We start from the raw sequence: 21811 nt of genomic DNA, 5'->3' as shown, positions 1-21811 counted from the left end.
AGGAGGGCCCCATATTTGTAATTCCCACGACTCTTTAATCCTGATTGTAGAAAAAAAAAAAAAACTGTGGACCCGACGCTAACACCTCCTACCTAGTAGGAGGTCCGGTACGCAATGAACTTACGCATGCGCTACGCTACCTGCGTAAGCTGTAATACTGTAAATACAGCTTACGCAAGTAGCGCATGCGCAATGAGCTACGTTACTTGCGTAAGCTCTATTTACTGTATTTTGTGATTTTCCCACGCTAGTGGGGAAATCACAGTAGTTAGAGCTTGTGCAATGAACGTAAGTTCATTGCGTACCGGACCTCCTACTAGGTAGGAGGTGTTAGCGTCGGGTCCACAGTTTTTTTTTTTTTTTTTTTTTGTTTTTTTTTTCTACAATCGGGATTAAAGAGTCGTGGGAATAACAAATAGGGGGCCCTCCTGGCCGAAGCAATGAAGACTTCTATCAACAAGGGCCCCCTTCTGGGCGAAGTACAGAAGAGATTGCCCAAGCAAAAACTTTTGGAAGTATAAATATTCTGGGACTGGGGCAAGCACGGAGCTTTTGGAGAAGAAAGAAGACATCTTTGGTGAGTATTTGTTTTTATTTTTATTATATAGATGTGGTGTAAATGAGGGTGGTTAGTGTGTTTATTGTGGGTTTTTTATTTTTAATAAATATGTGTGGTGTTTACTAGGGTGTTGTTGTTTATTTAACATTTTTTTTTGTGGAACTACAGGTCCCAGCAAGCCAGGGATGTCAGGGCATGTTGGCACTTGTGGTTCTCCAAGTGCCAACATGCCCTGGCTGCCGTGGGTATGCTGGTGCCTGTAGTTATACAAGCAGCAGCATGGCCACACTGTTTTTGGCAACCTGGCTGGCTGGGACTTGTAGTTCCACAAAACAAAATGGCGTCCGTTTATTATTTTAACTCTTTTGCGCCGTTATTACCTTACGACCCACAGCCCAGGGGTAGTAGGAAGAGCCCCAGTGCTATCAGCACTGGGCTGGCTCTTTCTAGGGGGGGGCCTGCTCATTTTTTCGGCGGACCCCACTCCCTAGGGAATCCAGCCCAGCGCTGAACAGTCTAGGGTTGGTTAGTCATTATGGCAGGGGAACCCCTGCCGCGTGTCCCACTGCTATAGTGCCGCTGACCCTGGCTGGTTTGCCTAGTGCTGGTAAAGTGAAAATCGGGGGGGCCCCACGCAAAATTTATCCCCGATTTTCACGGGACCAGCACTAGTCAGGCAGCACTAGGGTTAAGCATAAATAGCGGGGGGACCTCACGCTTTTTTTTTTTCAACTTTTATCTGTTCTTTAACATTTTAACACTGCCAGGGCAGTGTAACAGTGATGTGTTTATACAACACGCTGCTATCAAGCAGCGTGTTGTATCTGGCGTGTTTTGAAGTAAACTCTCCTGAGTTTGCTAACTCGCAGCTTCATACATTGGAGACTTGTATACCTGCAGTGGCAAATAGTCGGGAGTTTGATCTCTGGCGATTTTGCATGAAATCTCAGGTTCATACATCTGCGAGTTTCAACTCTCCCGAGAAAATCGCTGGATTTGCAAAATCGCACTTTGATACATTTACCCCCTGGTGTATAAGAGACATGTAGCAGCTTTATCTGCAGAAGTGTCATTTGCAGTCTGTTTCCACTGGAGATAAGAACAGGTTTAGAAATAGATGATGACTGTTGTTCTTCTAGTACAGTGTGCACAGTAAAACTGTATATATTATTATGGATATTACCAATAGCTCTGTTACAAGTCGGTGTCTAAATCTCACCCTTCCTTCCCCTGCAGGCCGCGTGCTGGTCCGCAATCTCCGTATTCAGGCTGAGTCTCCCTTTGGAGTGGGAGTTGTAACCCACATGTTAGTCTCTGGTCCACAAAGTGATAGACAACAGTGTGCCCTGTGTCTGCCATTTATTTACAGGTAACCTACATTGGCTTCTTCATTCACCCTTTGATAACATTTAAAAATGCAGTAACAAATCCTCCTGTTTCTGTACTTCATCCATCACACAAGACCTCAGATGGTCACTCCTTCTATACATCCCTCTGCCAGATGGTACATGGAGTATTAGTGTAACAGGAATAGTAGTGAGGTGTAAATAGTTCTGTACAGTATTAGTGTTGGTAGATTAGTAGAGAGGTGGAGGTAGTTCTGTACAGTATGTGGAGTATTAGTGTTACTGGACTAGCACAGAGGTGGAGCTAATTCTTTAATTCTTTACAGTGCGTGGTCCCTTCAAGTAGAATATAAGGGGTATTGTACGACAGGGGCAGTTAGTTTAGGTTTATGTGCAGTGGCTTTCCGGACATTTTCTAATGCTTTTGTTTCTTGTAGGAAAAACTCTCCACACCGCCAACATCTCCTGGATGGAGCCCTTCGCTTAGTTTTGGAGACCTTGATGGTTTCCATGGATCCTGGTTATTTCTACAATGCATCAGAATGTCTTTCCTCCTTATTGGCTCCTCACACAGATCCTGCCCCTGATTTGGCTCCTTCATTTATCTCCCCAAAGTGCTTTTACCTGGAGCTACTGTCTCAAGGCCAGGGGGATGTGGTGTTTGTCTTGGATGGAGGAGACCGTGTAGTAGGTAGTAGAGAGGTTCTTTCTAGAGGTTGTGAAGTATTTAGAGCTATGCTTCAAGGCGACTATGCTGAATCGCAACAAAACGAGGTGTGTGTACGTGAGGTGTCCTCCAGCGCTTTCTTATCACTGCTTCACTATCTTCATGGCTGCTCCAAAGAATCTCTGTGTCCTACATTGCAATTGCTACAGCATATCGTGCCAGGCCAAGAGCTGGTTGAATCCCCTTTGGCATTAGCTTTGGCTGCGGCTGGCAGATTTCTGTTGCCGGGCCTACAGACTGTACTGGAAAATGCGGTGCGAGATGTCCTGCTGAGCTTGGAGAACTTGGCCTCTGTCTACAGCTTTGCAGAGATTCACGAGAGTGTCCAGCTTAGAAGAGACTGTTGTGTTTACCTTCTGAGAAGATCACACCACCCTCATAAGAGGGCACAGACTCTCCTTCAGTTGTGTGAAAGGGCACAAGACAAACGAAGGCTGTCCCAACATCTGGAGGATGTTGTGCAGGAGAGACGCTAATCCTCTTCATTGCTTGACATGGTCTTTATCAGGAGATCTAATTATACCAAGTGCCTTTTATCAATCGGTCCTAACTGACTGCAGAGTTATTTCATTATCGCTCTTCCTACATATCTACCTCCAGTCATTTTCTGCCCTTCCCTGGAGAAGACCTTTCCATTCGTCACCTAGCTGAAGGCTTGCTCCAGATATGATGAATGTAACCCACGTTGGGTGTAAAATAAACTATCTACCATATGCCTTGTTTGTGAGGTTTTTTTGTTCTTTTTTTATACACAATATACAAAGGAATTCAGACATGCTGAATCCACAGGATACCATTGAATTGAGTGGGAAGCGCACTGTAAAAGTGTCACATCAAGATCTAATGTATTATTATTATCCTTTATAAAGCATTGACTTGCTACATATCACTGTACATTGATACAAGCACATTACATACCATGAAAGGTAAAGATATACCTACCACACTGTTACCTCCTAGCACTGTAGAACCTATCCGTTTCTCCTACAATACTGCTCTGTTCAGCCTCATTTCTGGCTTAAATTAAGAGTTAGATCTGTTTATGGACGATTTTGTTCAGAAGTTAAGATCGCTCAACATCACCGTAATTAAACAGTTCGTCCATACCCCAAACTATCTAATCCCTAGGTTCCCAAACTGTGCACCGCGGCTCCCAGGGGTGCCGCGGCGCTGTCACTGGGGTGCCGCGAGCCAGACATACAAAAAAAAAAACAAAGAGCACAAAAACTTACCAATCCGCCGGGCACCGGGACCCAGCAGCCTCCTCTCCCCCGCAGCAGCTTGTTACTGACGTCGATATTCAGTGACAGCTGCGGGAGAGAGGAGGCTGCTGGGTCCCGGCGGATTGGTAAGTTTATGTGTTCTTTGGTTTTTTTTTTATGTCTGGCGCGGGGCAGAGGAGTGAGAGGCAGCGTGACAGCGGGGCACATGAGAGAGTGACAGCGGGGCACATGAGAGAGTGACAGCGGGGCACATGAGAGAGTGACAGCGGGGCACAGAAGAGAGTGGCTCAGGAGAGTGACAGAAGAGAGTGGCACAGGAGAGTGACAGAGGGGGCAGTGGAGGAGGACACAGCGTGAGAGGGGCAGTGGAGGGGGGACACAGCGTGACAGGGCAGGGGAGGGAACATCGTGAGAGAGGGCAGAGGAGGGGGGACATCGTGAGAGAGGGCAGAGGAGGGGGGACAGGGTGACGGGGCAGTGTGAGAGGGGGCAGAGTGTCTGGATGCAGAGGGGGCATTTTTGCATACAACTAAATAAGTATTTCTGTCCTGACCTAAATACTTATTATAATTTTTTGACCCAACTACTTCTAAAATAGGACTGCTCAATTATTATTTTGGAGGGGTGCCTTGAAAAAATTTGGAGACTCGTGCCGCGAACTGCAAAAGTTTGGGAACCACTGATCTAATCTATTAAATTGATTTATTTTACTCTTCTGTAGGAAATTGCAGGTTTTCCCATTCATTTAAACAGACAATGCATTTTTATTGTGTGCTGAGAACCCCTAGAAATGAATGGGGAAAGCCAGTCAGAAGCAATTGAGGTATGGTTTGGTACATAGAGAGGCGGTGGAACAGACATCTTTCAGTGACCTGATCTGTCTAATTACACTGTGACGCAAAATGGGGTACCAGGGTTTTGCAGAGAAGCCAACATTTGGCAGGAGGAGCGCACTGGCTAAACGGCAGTAGAGATGTCGTCGTACATCTGGCTCGGTCACTGCCATGAGGGCCATCTCTGGCAACTTCTGCTCAATTCCACCCACAGAACAAGAGCGTTCCTTGCACAGTATACTGTAGCAGGAAGAGGCTAATGTTAGTGACTTTTGTTGTACATGACGTATATTGGGCAATCACAAGCCTGTTCACACAGTACATGATAGGCTCAGACATTCTGACATTTTTAATGATTGGTTAGCATTCGATATATAATGCTTTACTCAACCACTGTGCCACCCTGTATATAGAATGCTAACCACTGTGCCACTAATCTATAAATATATATACCACTGTGCCACCCTATATATAACATAATGTTAACTGTTCTACCATATATATAAAATGCTAACCACTGTGCCACCCTATATATAGAATGCTAACCACTGTGCAGGGCCGCCAAAAAGAATTTGGGTCCTGGGTTGAACTGTGCACAGGAATTTAGTAGAAGTGCTGCACGTGGTTGGGGCCCATAAATTACTTTTTCACGCCAAATAAACTGATGATCTTTTGTATTACACAGTCTCTTTATTTTCTCTCCTCTCACACTGTTCTCAGTACATAGCTCAGTCTGTTTAGTGTGATGTCACAGATCTCTGTACTGCTTATTTGTTTTCAGTACTTTCCTTTTTACTCACACCTCTCTTTGGCCACTTCTTATCTTCTTCTCTTCTTACACTTATTTCACTTTTAATCTGCTTATATATCACTTTGTCCGATTTTCATTCTGTCCCTATTTTTCTCTCTCAGTCTATGCAGACACAGGGATCTCTCTCCCTCAGAAGTCTAGAACTTTCCTCTTCCCACTGCCTTCTGGGAGTTCACAGTTATTACCAAACTTAGTGGACTTGTTGCTACGCCACATACTCCTCCTTCCTGTTCCTCCCGGCAACCACCAACCACTCCCAACTGTCACTTCTCCCTCAAGAAATATATATATTTTTTTTAAAATCTTTATAAACACTTTTAACAATTAAATTAAAAACATATAGATACACCCCAGGGTACTCAGATTTTAGGGCACCACATTCACCCCCGCTTTTTCAGGTGCGTGTCCTCACGCATTAAGACATAAAGGTGGTTGTTCTTTATCAACTCAAATCACACATCTACAACATTTATAATATCAAACATTTTCAATGACAACAGTTTTAAGATACATTATATACAACAGTTTTAATATACATTATATACAACAGTCTCGGTGAGAAAGATCTCTAATCCTGATACTGCGAATAGTAGCTCGAAAGGGTCGGTGGGCAGCTGAGGCAAAGTCCCTTGTCTATCATCTGGTTCTTCGTCCCAGTCGTCCTTTGATGTTTCTTCTTGAGGACGATGCTTCCTTCTGACAGCCGATAGGCCTGTGCATCCCAGTCGTAGTCTTTCTGCTGCCTTTTGTAGAAGAACGGAGGAGGGCGCCTGCGCTGGACAGGTCTCTGCTGAGAGGACACTTCTTCTGCTCTCTCTCCCTTGCTCACTTGCTCTGTACTTACTTCCCCACCAGATTCTGCAGTATTCTCTCCTCTTGGCCGGTAGAAATGTCTGCGGAACCTTCGTCAGTAGGGTGCAAATCTGCTTCCTTTTACTGGTACACCACCAGGGCCAGTCACGTTTGCTGCCTCTGCACCCTTCTCTCTGTCCACAACATCAAATTCCACAGTCTCCCCGTCTCCAACACTGCGCAGAAACTTCCGTGGGTTATTTCGCTTTATTGCTGTCTGGTGGACAAAGACATCTTCTTTGGTGTCATTTCTGTTGATGAAGCCATATCCATTCCGCACATTAAACCACTTGACAGTGCCCGAAACCTTTACATGGGAACCAGCAGACTTTTGGTAACCTTGTAGGAGCCGAACAGTATGTTGAAAGGCCTGATGACCGGGGGAAGCCGCTTGGGTTAATTTACCCTTCAAAGTCGCCACTAGCTCATCCGGGCATCTTTGCAGCACATTCATCCCCAGGATGATGGGGGCTATGTTCCCTTCACAGGGGGCGGAGACAAGGCAGCCTTGTCTTGGCAACAAGGTCGCTCCGATCTGGATGTCCGCTACCCAATACCCTTCACACGCAATCTCGAGGCCGTTACTGGCGTGATAACAGTTGCTCTTTGCCCCAATACTTGTGGAATATAGGGAGCCAGATGGTCGTAATCTGTGACCCCGTGTCAAGCATAGCTTGACACGGGGTCACAGATTATTAATTGTAACGGGTAACGTGGGACATTGTCCGATGAACTGGGGCCTCCAGTTTTCTGGATCCGGAACTATTCCCGGGGCTTGTCCCGAGATTCGGCCCTCAATCTCGGGGTGTCGGAGTTTAAATGTTCATTTTGGTCGCAGTTTTGTTCTATGTGTCCTATCCCATGGCACCGGCGGCATATCGGGCGCCCTTGACTATCGAATCGGTTAGGCGATCGCCGTACATACTCGCGAGGTGGTTCCCACCTGCCTTGGACTGGTCTTTGTCTTTCGGGCCTCCACTCTGGTTCCCCGTAGGTGGGTGCCGATGGCCTCGCCATTTGGCGCATCTCTCGCTGGATTTCTGCCATTCCAATGGCCATCTCCTCCATTTGCTTTTTGAGCGTTTGTATTAAGTCTCTGGTGGGATACTGACCACTCTGTATTACCGATTCTTGGGCCCGTGTTGATTTTTCTGTGCTGCTTGCCAGGGCTCCCGTCGAGCTTGCGCTTTCTCTGAAGCCCACCAATTCTGGGTATTCTTCCTCCCTTCCCCGTTGGTTACCGACAATGGCGATGGCGGTCTCTTTAAACTCTCGGAAGGTTTTGCCTGGCATCTGTGCCTTCATCAGTCGTAGCTGAATCTTAACGCTTTCTTGGGCGACTCCTTCTACGAACTGTACGGTCAGGGTTTTGTCCGCGTTTCGTACTACCTCTTTGTCCACTGCCTGAATGGCTCTTAGTATCTCTTGTAGGCTCAGGGCATAGTCCCGCAGTGTCTCGTTCGGTTGTTGCTTGCGAGCATATAGTTTCATCTTCAACTCCGGAAGAGTTCTTTTCTCAAACGTTGTAGAATTTTTTTTTAAAACTTGTGCTGTTTCTTTCTTGTCGTCCATCGGCCATGAGATTACTTCTCTGAGCGCCGACCCTTTGAGTTGCCCTATTAAGATCTCCACTTTCTGCTGTTCATTCAACGGGTATAGTCGGAACATGGATTCCAGTTTGTTCTCGAATTCTGTGAATGAAGTCTTCTGTAGCTTGTCGTCGTCTCCGCTGTACTTCGGGAGCCATGGGGCCCCGAAATAGTATGGTAGGGTTATGGGCCCTGCCGGTTGCTGATCCATTTTTCACTGAGGGTATTACTCTCCTGATGCACTCGGATCCTGTTCGGTTTGACGCCAAAGTTATGTGGTGGCCGAGACTCTGCACCTTGGACAGATTATCGTATAGTTGAGTTGCAGAGTAATCCGCTTTGGAGGTGTACAAATTAGAATAAAATGCTCTAAACACAATGGCTATCTGTTCCCCCTGGTAGTGTAGGTCACCCAACCAGTCAGTTATAGCAGTGATTGTATTGTCTTGTAGCTCAGTCCTGGCCAGATAAGCGATAAGACTGCTATTTTTATCCCCCTGCGCATATATAGCATGCCTGGAGAATAGGAGCTGGCGGGAGGACTTGTCCACCAAGTGATCAGTCCATGCCTTCTGTGCATGGAGCCAGACCAGTCAGTCTTCAGATGTACATGTGGAAAGGTAAACCTGCTCTAAATCTCGACATTCCCGTTCCAACCTCAACTCCTCCACTCTGGAAAATTGCTTTCAGCCCTTCACCCGGTTGGTCAGGGTGCCTCGAAGAAAGGCTTTAAAAGTATCCCAAAGTTCAGATGGTCTCGCCGTCGAGGCATTCACAGAAAAGAAACCCTCCCACTCTTCCACCAGGTCACTACCCGTCCCCATCAAAGTAAGCCAGGATGGGTTTAACTTGCAGAAGCGATTGCCAGTGCACGGGACAAGGGCAGCGACCAACAGTGCAGGGGAATGGTCAGATATCCCTAGAGAGATAGCCGACCTCTGTGACCAAGTGGACCAGACTATTAGAAAGCCAATCTTTGCGGGAGAATGTGTTATTAGAGGAGGAATAACAAGAAAAAGTCTGGCTGGTGGGAAGCGGGCCCTCCCTATATCTACCAAACCCATATCCGCTATCAACTTAGCAAAGAGGGATGGACCACCGCCCACCACCCGTGGTGTCTCCCTTTATCACCCCCCGGCATTCATAACTGTCTCCCATACACACCACCGGAGTGTGAGGGGAGATTGCAATTAACTTAGAAGCCTGCTTAAGTACTTCGGAACTGAAAGTAGAAGGAACATAGATGGCCAAGAATGTAACTGAGGAGTTATCTATTAGGGCTCGTAAAAATACATAAGGACCATAGGGGTCCAGTTGTACCTGCTCCAACACAAATTGCAAATTTCGTCTAACTAGTACTGAAATCCACCGTGAGTGTGTTGAATAAACTGAATGGTAGCCCCAGCCAACCCATGATTTCTTATGGGCCTCAACTTGGCCCCCCACCAGGTGAGTCTCCACCAAGCACGGTATATCAGGATTATATTTTTTCAACTGCGCAAGGACCAAGGACCTTTTCATACGGTCATTAAGACCCATTACATTCCATGAGAGAAATCTCAGTCCCTCAACCCTCACTCCGCTCGAAGCCATGAGCCATGATGTAACCAAGAGTAGTGGGCAACCTGTGTAGAGCTAAACTGAGTACTTATAGTAAAAGAGAACTTGTTATAATCGATGCATCTCAAGCAAATACATATTAGAGAATTAACATACTCAAAAACCGTATGTTGCAAAAATAGAAAACATGTCAACAGCATTTGTGTATTTGAAAACAAGGTAGAATGCCGAATAATAACTTGAAAAGAACATTGCAAATGCATCTAACAATCTAACCCCTAACCCCTCCCTTCCCCACCTCGTATACTTAACACAAAACAGTGGTACACTTAATCCCATAACTAACCCTTCCTTAATCTACCTAACTAACTGCAAGCTATTCTACTTCTAACTTGTAGCAGGAGACTCTCCAATATATTATTTCCACACACTGTAAGTAAACATTTGCATAAATCTATCATTGCATAGATATGTAACAGCCAGTCCCTTAATCTAAGACATAAAGCCTGCACTATATTGCAGCAACATTGGGGCTAGTTAGAGTTTGTCATTATCTCGCCTGCGGGCCATATGAAGTCTGCCCTCTAGCCAGTCCGAGGCATCTCGGGTGGTAGAGAAGAAGTGCGTGCGACATCCTCCGCCACTCTCATCCGCACAGGAAACAGCATCGCATACGGCAACTAAATGTCCTGGAGTCTATGCTTCACCTGGGCGAATTTGGCTCTGCTCCTTTGAACTCGGGGAAGTCCGAGACAATGTGGTTGTCGTATTTTAGATGGCCCTTGGTCCGGGCCAAGCGAAGCACAGTATCTTTGTCTTGACAATGTAAACATCTTGGCTATGAATATGTGGGCCGGTGCCCCAGGCTGTGGAGGCTGTAGATGAAAGCTATGAGCCCATTCAACTACAAATTGTGTGGTAAAGGTGTCCCTTCCAAAGGCCGTTATCAGCCAGGATTCCAGGAAAATCTCCGGACTAGAGTCCTCCGCTCTCTCGGTTACGCCCAAAAAATGTAAATTGCTGTGGCGTAGGCGCCCTTCAATTTCTGGCATATTTTGCTTGCAGAGATTAACTTGAGTAGTTAGCTCTGCGATACAAACGGGTGCATTAGCATTCTCCAACACAGATATGCTTCGTTCCACCTCCCCAACCCACTCCCGCATCTTTTGCATATCTTGTCGGATAAGAGACAGGTCCACCTGCACCTTTCAAATGTGGAAAGCAAGTCTCTTCTCCGAGGAGCTAATTGCCAGAACAACCTGTTGGATGGAAACCTTATGTTGCAAAAATAGAAAACTTGTCATCAGCATTTGTGTATTTGAAAACAAGATAGAATGCAGCATAATAACTTGAAAAAACAATTGGAACTGAATCTAACCCCTAACCCCTCCCTCCCTGGGAACCCTGGGTTGACATAATGGGATGGAAGATTAGAATGTGGTGGGTCTAATATTTTTTTTTATACACGGCTGGATTCCAACCGCCTAACCGGTTGATGCAGTCAATGGAGGAGCCTAAGCTGATCCGTTTAGGATTTGTGAAGCTTACACAGCAGGGACGCATCTGATAAACAAACATTTTTGCTAATAACCAGCATTAACTGATGACTTGGATGATGCCACTAATTCACCTATTCTAAAGGCACCAAAGTAAGCAATGGAAAATGCTGCACCAAAATGCAAAGCTTCAAACTCCGAAACTGTAAGCTCCTTAGATTTTTCTATTAGCATGTGCCACATACTAATATCTATGGGACGCTTAGTGTCTTCAGCTACTGGTCTCATCTTGGAACAACTCTTCAGAGCTTTTCTAACTAAAAAGCCCTTGGTGTAATCCTTTGCTCCCTGTAACTGTGCCATAAATGATATCCTGGCTAGAGTAGATGACATTAGTGCCTTGGAAACCCCAAGCTTATATATGTGTCACACAAAATGAAACATATGTTTTAATTGAGAATGTTGATCTCCCACCTTACTATAAAAAAGGAGCCACTCACGCCATGCTGCTTTACATGTCTTCAGGGCGGAAGGAGCCAATGATGCCTCCACAAGCCCCCCCATGCTGGCTCAACAATCTGCCAAACATAAGAAGGACAGGGAGTACCATCAGCATCAGCACCCGGAGGCATTTCTCTAAACTTAAACCAGTTAAAACGGGAAAGCGAATCAGCTAATGTGTTGTCAATACATGGAACCTGTTTGGCCCTAAATACAATATTATGTTTCAGGCAATGCAAAACCAGGTGTCTAATGAGCCTAATTGCAGAAGGAGAGGTTGCACCTATTTATAGCCTGAACTGCACCTAAATTATCGCACCAGAATTTTTTTTTTACGGTCACGAAGATGATGAGCTCAAAACTCTATAGCCACAATGATGGGAAAAACTCTGGAAAAAGCAAATTGGCAGTCAAACCAGATGAAAATCATTTAGCAGGCTATGGCGCAGTACACAAAGACCTTTCTAAGAAAACCCCAAAACCTACGGCACCCGCTGCATCCGTAAAAAGCTGTAGCTCCCTGTTGGATACCACAGGCTTCATCCAAATCTGTACCCCATTAAAATGGATCAAAAACTTATCCCAAACTGCCATATCATCTTTAATTTCCTATGAACGCCTAACTCTCCCAGGTTACACCGTCGACAGCCCTTTGAAGCTTAGGACAAAAACTTTTCCCATTGGAATCACCCGACAAGCGAAGTTCAGAGACCCTAATAATGATTGCACTTGTATGAAGGAAACTTTATTCGCACTCCTGAATAAACCAATACTATCTTTCAAGTTTTGATTTCATCGGCAGGAAGGCGACAGCAATCGATCACTGTATCTATTTCTATTCCCAGAAAAACTAGGCACGTGGTAGGACATTCAGTCTTCTCGTGTGCAAAGAGGACGCCAAAGACTTGAAAAAAGGCCTCAACATCAAATAATACGCTAGCACACCGAATGGAATTAGGAGGGGCCATGATAAGAAAGACGTCAAGGTAATGAGATACACCGTGGTGCCCAGTACCAGCTGTCACGCACAAATGTAAAAATGAACTAAAATGCTCAAAATAAGAACATGGAATAGAGCACCCCATTGGAAGACATCTGTCCATAAAGAAACCTTCTATGGTACAGAAACCCATAAAACGGAAAGCTGATGGGTGCAAAGGCAAAACATGAAAAGCCGACTCAATGTCAACCTTCGTCATCGATGCCTCCATCCCAAATTCTGTCAAAAGTCCAAACGCAAACTCAAAATCCAGATAACCCTTGGGCTCAAAGCAGGGAAAAATTGGGTATTAATACAAGGCCCCTGTACTGGGGGCATGTTGGACGCAAATACAGCAGGGGTAAACGGATAATGTATGGAAGATGAAACTGAGAATACCAATTGTAATGCCTTGTATTAGATGTCCTATGACGACCAGAAACAGATTGTGCTGACGGGGATGGGGCAACCAAAAATGGTTGAACAAATGACCCTGCAGGAGGGATAACATTGGTGGGACCATAGTGCGTGGCACCTGAAAAAGGAGGGGGCAGCAGAACAAATCACTGCATTCATAGGTTGAGCAGACAAATTAGAAAGAGTTTCAATGTTGGAGGAAGAAGAAGAGTGGGAAGGGGGTTGTTGTGATCTAGGGGACCTTCTGCTGTCATTGGGTACAGCTGAAGGCTGTGGAATGTGATGGGAAGGATTGGCAGTGGAGTTATTTATTGGAGAAATTGCATGTTGATGCGCAGTCTGTGAGGGGGGTGTCTCCTGTTGCACTAAATAATGACCATGAACATGAGGATCGCGGGGAGGTAAGGGGTTAAATGAAGCAGCTTGATTCTGTGATGCTGACTCTGTACACAACATTCGCTTAGAGCTTAGAAACGATGAGGGGGATAACTGAAGAGACCTGAATATAGGAACCTAGGGAGAGTTGGGGTTAACTGGAGTGTTAATGCTCCGTACAGTGTTGGCTGAAACATTTTGATTTAAAATGGCTGCCGAGCCCAAGGGAGCAGAGACAGCTCACGGGAGTGACCGTTAGAATGTCCGATAGAGGAGGCACGGAGGGCTGTTGAATCAAAGACGAGGAAGCCAGCCGGCTCTCAACGCCGCGCACAGCCCTCTGACTCAATATACCCCAATGTCTCCGCCATGTAGTATATTGTGATCAACTTCCTCATCACTTTGAAATCTCACATCCCTACCAATGAACATTAGATGTTGTCTATGCTAAGTCATCATCATCATCGCCATTTATTTATATAGCGCCACTGATTTCGCAGCGCTGTACAGAGAACTCATTCACATCAGTCCCTGCCCCATTGGAGCTTACAGTCTAAATATAACATACACACACAGACAAACAGTGAGAGACAGACTAGGGTTAATTTTTGATAGCAGCCAATTAACCTACCAGTATGTTTTTGGAGTGTGGGAGGAAACCGGAGCACCCGGAGGAAACCCACGCAAATACGGGGAGAACATACAAACTCCACACAGATAAGGCTATGTTCGGCAATTGAACTCATGACCCCAGCGCTGTGAGCAGAAATGCTAACCACTGAGCCACTGTGCTGCCCAATGTAAAGTGTGATGTGGAACAATAACTGAATTCGATCTTTGCCGTTGAAGTAGGAAAATGTATGTGTGTGTGTATATATATATATATATATATATATATATATAAAATCATCATTTATATATATAGCGCCACTAATTCCACAGCGCTATACAGAGAACTCATTCACATCAGTCCCTGCCCCATTGGAGCTTACAGTCTAAATTTCCTAACACACACACTCAGACAGACAGAGAGAGAGAGACTAGGGTCAATTTGATAGCAGCCAATTAACCTACCAGTATGTTTTTGGAGTGTGGGAGGAAACCGGAGCACCCGGAGGAAACCCACGCAAACACAGGGAGAACATATAAACTCCACACAGATAAGGCCATGGTCGGGAATTGAACTTATGACCCCAGTGCTGTGAGGCAGAAGTGCTAACCACTGAGCCACCGTGCTGTCCATATATATATATATATATATACACACAACAGATACCCAAAACAAGGGGGCGCGTGACCCACTTCTGTGTACAAAGTCAATATATAATGGTATTGCTTAAAAACAATACTAGTGTAAACACAAAGTCCAAGTTGCAGGAGGCAGCCAGTCCCAAAAACAGATGGTGAATCTGGAATATCTAAAAAAGAAGGATAAAAGGAACAGAGCGCCACATAGTGTATTACCACAATAAAAACACAACAAATTTGTGAGAGTAAATAAAGTGTGATAGATTGGAAACACACAGATATATTGTGATTCTCACAACGCAGAGAAAGCCAGCATAGTGATCAAATAAAAACACTTGTGTCGATATACTGGAGTCCCGGGTGTAATCACCAATAATACTGATTATGCGTACCGGATAGAACACCTTTTAGGCCTATCTGTGGAGTTGCTGAGGTATCCAACATATAGATGTCTCCCAATCCTGCAATTCTCATCGATCAGGGGGATCACTGGCAACCACTTGCATCTCAGTAGCACAATATGATAAAAGAAACTAAGATAGTATAATACTGTATATACCAGAATTTATTAAAAAAAGTAGGTATCAAACTCACATAAAATCATTCACAAAATTGCATGTAAAGGTATCTTTGATGGTATTCATCTGGACAGGCATGTGTCCTCCACAAGACAGATAATTGTCAATCTCAATATGTCCACGAATCTCTTATATAGGTACCACGATATCCTAAAGTGCATAGTAAACCTCAATCCTCAACGCGTTTCGTCCGTAAAGTAGAAAAGGACTTCATCAGGAGGAAAATAATCAGGAATAATGATAAAGTCGCGGGACCCGACTTTATACAGTGCAGCGCCATAATAGGACTCTCAATCTGAGACACGCAGCGTCTACCCACGCAGACGCGATGACGTGTATAAAAACATTGTATAACGGCGCATGCGTACTCACACAGCAGCGTCTCGTTAATTTATATTGTAGTGATATGTATACAGTCTCGCTATAGCAGTTACATCAATATACATAATCATAAAATGAACAAGTTAACCTGAGACAGTAAAAGAAAATAATAACAATTATACAACTTGTCTGCTCATGTAATGAGTCAAAGATATATAAACATAGCATAAATATAACATCTATAATCGCTCTATATGATGGTGAGTATCCAATAGTGCTTTTGAATTACAAAATACAAAAAGAGCTGGACAATTAGTATAGCATAACTTTAGGTGTGATTATAATAATCAACACATAGTTACCAAAACCACATTGATGATGTAAACAATTTACTGGTGAGTACATATTATTACAATAATTGAAGTGAACTAATAGTGATAAACCATAAATTACACCAATACTACATATGTATTAATAGCAGTAGTATATTAAATTAAAACTAATAGATAGTCATATGATACTAACCCACAAAGGCTGACTAAAAGATAATAAAAAACCCATCTCACACAATTGCTATGTCAGATGAGATAATAATATAAAGCCAAAATGGCAGAACCGATAAACAGTGGAAACCCATATAGGATAGTGAAAACTAACAGGAGGCACCGGCTAAAAGATAATACTACGAACAAAGATAAAATATCCAGTACGGTTGTGAACAGAGCTTCTAACTAGTCTACTAAAGAAAAGGAGCCACTTCATAGCTATCATTAAGGCCAAATTGAGTGAGAGTTTTCAATGTAACTATCCAATACATCTCTCTTTGAGACAGTTTTTTATGTATGTCGCCTCCTCTAGGTCCAAGTTCAACTTTTTCTATGGCCATGAATTTAAGGTATTGAGGATCTGCTTGGTGTTTTTCTGCAAAATGTCTGGAAACAGAATGACTCAGTACTTTGTTCTTTATATTCCTGACATGTTCTTGTATGCGAAGTTTCAAGGCCCTTTTAGTCCTTCCTATATATTTAAGGCCACACTTGCTTTCAAGAAGATAAATAACTGAAGAGGACATACAATTCAGAAGTTCCTTGATCTGGAACTTCTGATTTCTACTAGAATTGAAAAAAGTCTTATTGATGGGAGACGAGAATTTGCAAATGTTGCAGTGGTTGCAGCGGACACTACCTTTAGTGTTCAAAAATGAGGATGAAGAGGAAGTATTATTAGGACGTTCTCTTAATCTACTGGGCGCTAAAATGTCTTTAAGATTACGACTTTTTTTAAAAATGATGTTTGGTTTTGCGAAATGTTTTAGAAAATGATAATAGTCTTTCTTCTATACACCAGGAATTTATATGTATTCTTATTCGGTATATACTAACACATAATTACTTTCAATTCTCTAACAAATTCTACATGCAGACATGTGGCACCGCAATGGGCACAGTATTTGCGCCCAATTATGCAAATATCTTTATGGGTAAGTGGGAGGAGCAATTCATATACACTTCTAGTATTTTTTCTGATAATATTATATTTTATAAAAGGTACATTGACAATATTATTTTGATTTGGAAGGGAGATGTGGCCTGTCTCCAAAAAAAAATTCTGTATATCAGCAATAACAATTTCAATCTCGAATTCACTATGAAATATGACAAAACTCAAATTGAATATTTAGATTTGATTTTATTAGGACAAGGAGAATCTATCATTACACGCAATTATATGAAGTCAGTAGACACCAACAGTTATCTTCATTTCAACAGCTCTCATGTAAAGAAATGCAAAATGAATATTCCATATTCTCAGTTTCACCAGATTAAACGTAATTGTAGTGAAGAAACATTTTGCGATGCCCAATTAGATCTCTATTCAGATGGGGTTTAAGCAAAGGGGATATCCGGAAACTCTCTTGACGCAAGCCGTAGAGAAAATAAAGAATTTAGAATGCTCCAATCTTCTTTACCATACTAAAACTATTAAAAAGGAGTTCTTTGTCCCATTTATCACCACTTATAACAGTAAGGAGGGAACTATTAGGGCTGTCCTGAACAAACATTGGAACGTTCTTAAGAAAGATCCTGTTCTACATGATATACTCCCTGCAAAACCAAACATCATTTTTAAAAAAAGTTGTAATCTTAAAGACATTTTAGCGCCCAGTAGATTAAGAGAACGTCCTAATAATACTTCCTCTTCATCCTCATTTTTGAACACTAAAGGTAGTGTCCGCTGCAACCACTGCAACATTTGCAAATTCTCGTCTCCCATCAATAAGACTTTTTTCAATTCTAGTAGAAATCAGAAGTTCCAGATCAAGGAACTTCTGAATTGTATGTCCTCTTCAGTTATTTATCTTCTTGAAAGCAAGTGTGGCCTTAAATATATAGGAAGGACTAAAAGGGCCTTGAAACTTCGCATACAAGAACATGTCAGGAATATAAAGAACAAAGTACTGAGTCATTCGGTTTCCAGACATTTTGCAGAAAAACACCAAGCAGATCCTCAATACCTTAAATTCATGGCCATAGAAAAAGTTGAACTTGGACCTAGAGGAGGCGACATACATAAAAAACTGTCTCAAAGAGAGATGTATTGGATAGTTACATTGAAAACTCTCACTCCATTTGGCCTTAATGATAGCTATGAAGTGGCTCCTTTTCTTTAGTAGACTAGTTAGAAGCTCTGTTCACAACCGTACTGGATATTTTATCTTTGTTCGTAGTATTATCTTTTAGCCGGTGCCTCCTGTTAGTTTTCACTATCCTATATGGGTTTCCAATGTTTATAGGTTCTGCCATTTTGGCTTTATATTATTATCTCATCTGACATAGCAATTGTGTGAGATGGGTTTTTTATTATCTTTTAGTCAGCCTTTGTGGGTTAGTATCATATGACTAACTATTAGTTTTAATTTAATATACTACTGCTATTAATACATATGTAGTATTGGTGTAATTTATGGTTTATCACTATTAGTTCACTTCAATTATTGTAATAATATGTACTCACCAGTAAATTGTTTACATCATCAATGTGGTTTTGGTAACTATGTGTTGATTATTATAATCACACCTAAAAGTTATGCTATACTAATTGTCCAGCTCTTTTTGTATTTTGTAATTCAAAAGCACTATTGGATACTCACCATCATATAGAGCGATTATAGATGTTATATTTATGCTATGTTTATATATCTTTGACTCATTACATGAGCAGACAAGTTGTATAATTGTTATTATTTTCTTTTACTGTCTCAGGTTAACTTGTTCATTTTATGATTATGTATATTGATGTAACTGCTATAGCGAGACTGTATACATATCACTACAATATAAATTAACGAGACGCTGCTGTGTGAGCACGCATGCGCCGTTATACAATGTTTTTATACACGTCATCGCGTCTGCGTGGGTAGACGCTGCGTGTCTCAGATTGAGAGTCCTATTATGGCGCTGCACTGTATAAAGTCGGGTCCCGCGACTTTATCATTATTCCTGATTATTTTCCTCCTGATGAAGTCCTTTTCTACTTTACGGACGAAACGCGTTGAGGATTGAGGTTTACTATGCACTTTAGGATATCGTGGTACCTATATAAGAGATTCGTGGACATATTGAGATTGACAATTATCTGTCTTGTGGAGGACACATGCCTGTCCAGATGAATACCATCAAAGATACCTTTACATGCAATTTTGTGAATGATTTTATGTGAGTTTGATACCTACTTTTTTTAATAAATTCTGGTATATACAGTATTATACTATCTTAGTTTCTTTTATCATATTGTGCTACTGAGATGCAAGTGGTTGCCAGTGATCCCCCTGATCGATGAGAATTGCAGGATTGGGAGACATCTATATGTTGGATACCTCAGCAACTCCACAGATAGGCCTAAAAGGTGTTCTATCCGGTGCGCATAATCAGTATTATTGGTGATTACACCCGGGACTCCAGTATATCGACACAAGTGTTTTTATTTGATCACTATGCTGGCTTTCTCTGCGTTGTGAGAATCACAATATATCTGTGTGTTTCCAATCTATCACATTTTATTTACTCTCACAAATTTGTTGTGTTTTTATTGTGGTAATACACTATGTGGCGCCCTGTTCCTTTTATCCTTCTTTTATATATACATATATATATATATATATATAAGTATTTAGCATATAAGTGTAGTGCAGAAGCGCTAACCACTTAGCCACCGTCTTTACTGGTCCCGTCTGTTTTTCTGGCCTCACTCAATATACAGGTGACTCAGACATCTTCGACACCACTCTATAGGCTTCTCCACTCCACCTATTTGCCAGCTTCTGTTTTCCTTTTCCAGGCCTGGATTTTAGTACGTCAAACACATGGGCATTTTTCCCTACAATAACTTGCGCGTCCCTGTTCTCTTCTTCCGAGTCTGGTCACACTAGTGCAACTACGCGCACGTCCTCTTCGATGCCGACCACTTCTCTTAGGAACTGGAGGCCAACGGTGATATATCCCAGATATGAATAACTTCATTCATTGAGGCCCCAGATAGTCAATCCGGACAACGGATGTACCTCCAGATCAGACAGATTCTCCCAAAATCACTTCTCAAATACAATGGACACCTGTAAACCACTATCCAAGATGGCAGTACATTTCTTCCCATTGAGTAGAGCAGGCACATGTGGAGCTGGGCCTACCAGGCGGTAATCTCTTCCACATAGTTGACTCTTTCCCCATAGTGTTCACACTGACTCTCTGCAAGGGGCCAGGTCGGGGAATCCTGATCCCTCTTTCTCGTTTCCTATTGACTTCAGAGAAAGGCATCTTCTCTGGTGGTGTTCTCGTGGGCCATTTACTGAGACATCCCAGAGCTGTATGGCCCATTTGGCTACATTCAATACACCTCCACGGATCAATCTCTCTTTGTGATGGGTCAGAAGGTGGTGTTGGTGCAGGTCTGGGAGCCTCCCTGGCTAGCTGAATGACTAACAAACGGTCTATCTGTTCCTGTTGAGCTTGACCGTGTTGGCCTTCTTGGTCACTCCACCTCTCATATCGATTAACGCTTCTTCTTGTACCTCTTGTATTAACTGGTTGAAGGTAGCTGCTGTCCTCCTGGGACAGCTACTTCGCAACTCTATAACAACAGGGTCCAAAGACTCCTCTCATCAATTGTCACATTCTACTCTCATCCACTTCCACCAGGGTCAGTCCCTTATTCTCAACTATTCAATATATCAGTTTATCTAATTGATATGAATATTTTGAATATCCAATAAACAAGTTGGATACTCGCGCTTCCCTAATTGTGTTAAAGGTCAGTATGCTGCCAATGGGACATATATTGTAGGGGAGTGGTCCCAATCTCCAGTATCAAATACACTTAGCCACAAGTCCCCAGGTGCACTAAAGAATGGTCTAACTATGGTATAAGGTGCTCAGGGCTGTATTAACTACCCTGGAATGTAGGTGTAGGGATATGAGTGAAGAACACTGCAGTACCTTGCTCTGTATGTATCATGTGATCATATATGACAATGCATAGAATTGTAGGCTGTGTAATGTGCTTTAGGATGGGCTGAACAGAAGTCACCCACTGGGTCCTCGCATTGCCCCTTAATTGCATAAATGGAACAGTCGCGATTGAAAGTAACGTAAATGTGAGTGACGCTATGTTGTACTGACGGAAATGTTCACAGTCAGTTTTTCAGCAAGTTGGAATTCACTGCATCTCGGATTTCTGCATTCGCTGTAACTGCAGCCGGAATTATCGAATAATCCTACCACACCTATAAATATATATAAATATATATATACGTGGAATATCAGTGTTAAAACAGGGTTGTGTGATGTGTTTGTATATGGTAATATAACTTTCTATTTTACAGTACAGCCTGCTACATATACTGTATAATATAAATACTTCTCTCTGCTGTCTCTCTTTCCCTCCTTCCTATTTGTGAAATGAGACAGGAAATGATTTCTCCAAATTGTTTCCAGAGATGAGAAACAGGGAATTATGAGAGTCACACTTCACAGACAACAGAGACGTGTCCACATCAGGAAAGAGAGAGACGGAAAGATTGTGAGTTCTTGTGACCACACTAAGTGACTCAAAGTGACAGCATTTATTGGTTAAATATACTGGCAGACTACACACAGGAAGCACACGAAGAGACAGACTGCACGTAGAGAGAGACTGCACACACTGAGAGATTCACATAGACTGCACATAGAGAGAGACTGCACACACTGAGACTCACATAGAGAGACTGCACGTAGAGAGAGACCGCACATAGAGAGACTGCACGTAGAGACAGACTGTACATAGAGAGAGACTCACATAGAGAGACTGCACATAGAGAGAGACTCACATAGAGAGACTGCACATAGAGACAGACTGCAC

The 21811-nt window shown here is 42.9% G+C and overlaps 1 protein-coding gene across 5 annotated transcripts in view; it reads left to right on the top strand.

Moving 5' to 3' along the window:
• Positions 1-21811, top strand: part of LOC142097107 (transforming growth factor beta-1-induced transcript 1 protein-like) — an 81266-nt gene that overhangs the window by 22373 nt on the left and 37082 nt on the right. Inside the window, exons 6-7 of one of the 5 annotated variants that reach the window (XM_075178698.1) lie at positions 1796-1928; positions 2343-3345. The exons of 3 other annotated variants lie outside the window; for them this stretch is intronic. In XM_075178698.1, coding sequence (XP_075034799.1) covers positions 1796-1928; positions 2343-3108 — 899 coding nt within the window. In that variant the 3' untranslated portion in view covers positions 3109-3345. Of the gene's footprint in view, positions 1-1795; positions 1929-2342; positions 3346-21414; positions 21491-21811 lie in introns of those variants that run through there. One more of the 5 variants, XM_075178703.1, reaches the window with a different exon arrangement.

The sequence above is a fragment of the Mixophyes fleayi genome, chromosome 7 (assembly GCF_038048845.1).
Source record: "Mixophyes fleayi isolate aMixFle1 chromosome 7, aMixFle1.hap1, whole genome shotgun sequence".
In the NCBI taxonomy this organism is placed as follows: Eukaryota; Metazoa; Chordata; class Amphibia; order Anura; family Limnodynastidae; genus Mixophyes; species Mixophyes fleayi.
Note: the sequence above shows the minus strand (reverse complement) of the source record. Positions and strands in the feature narration are given on the sequence as shown.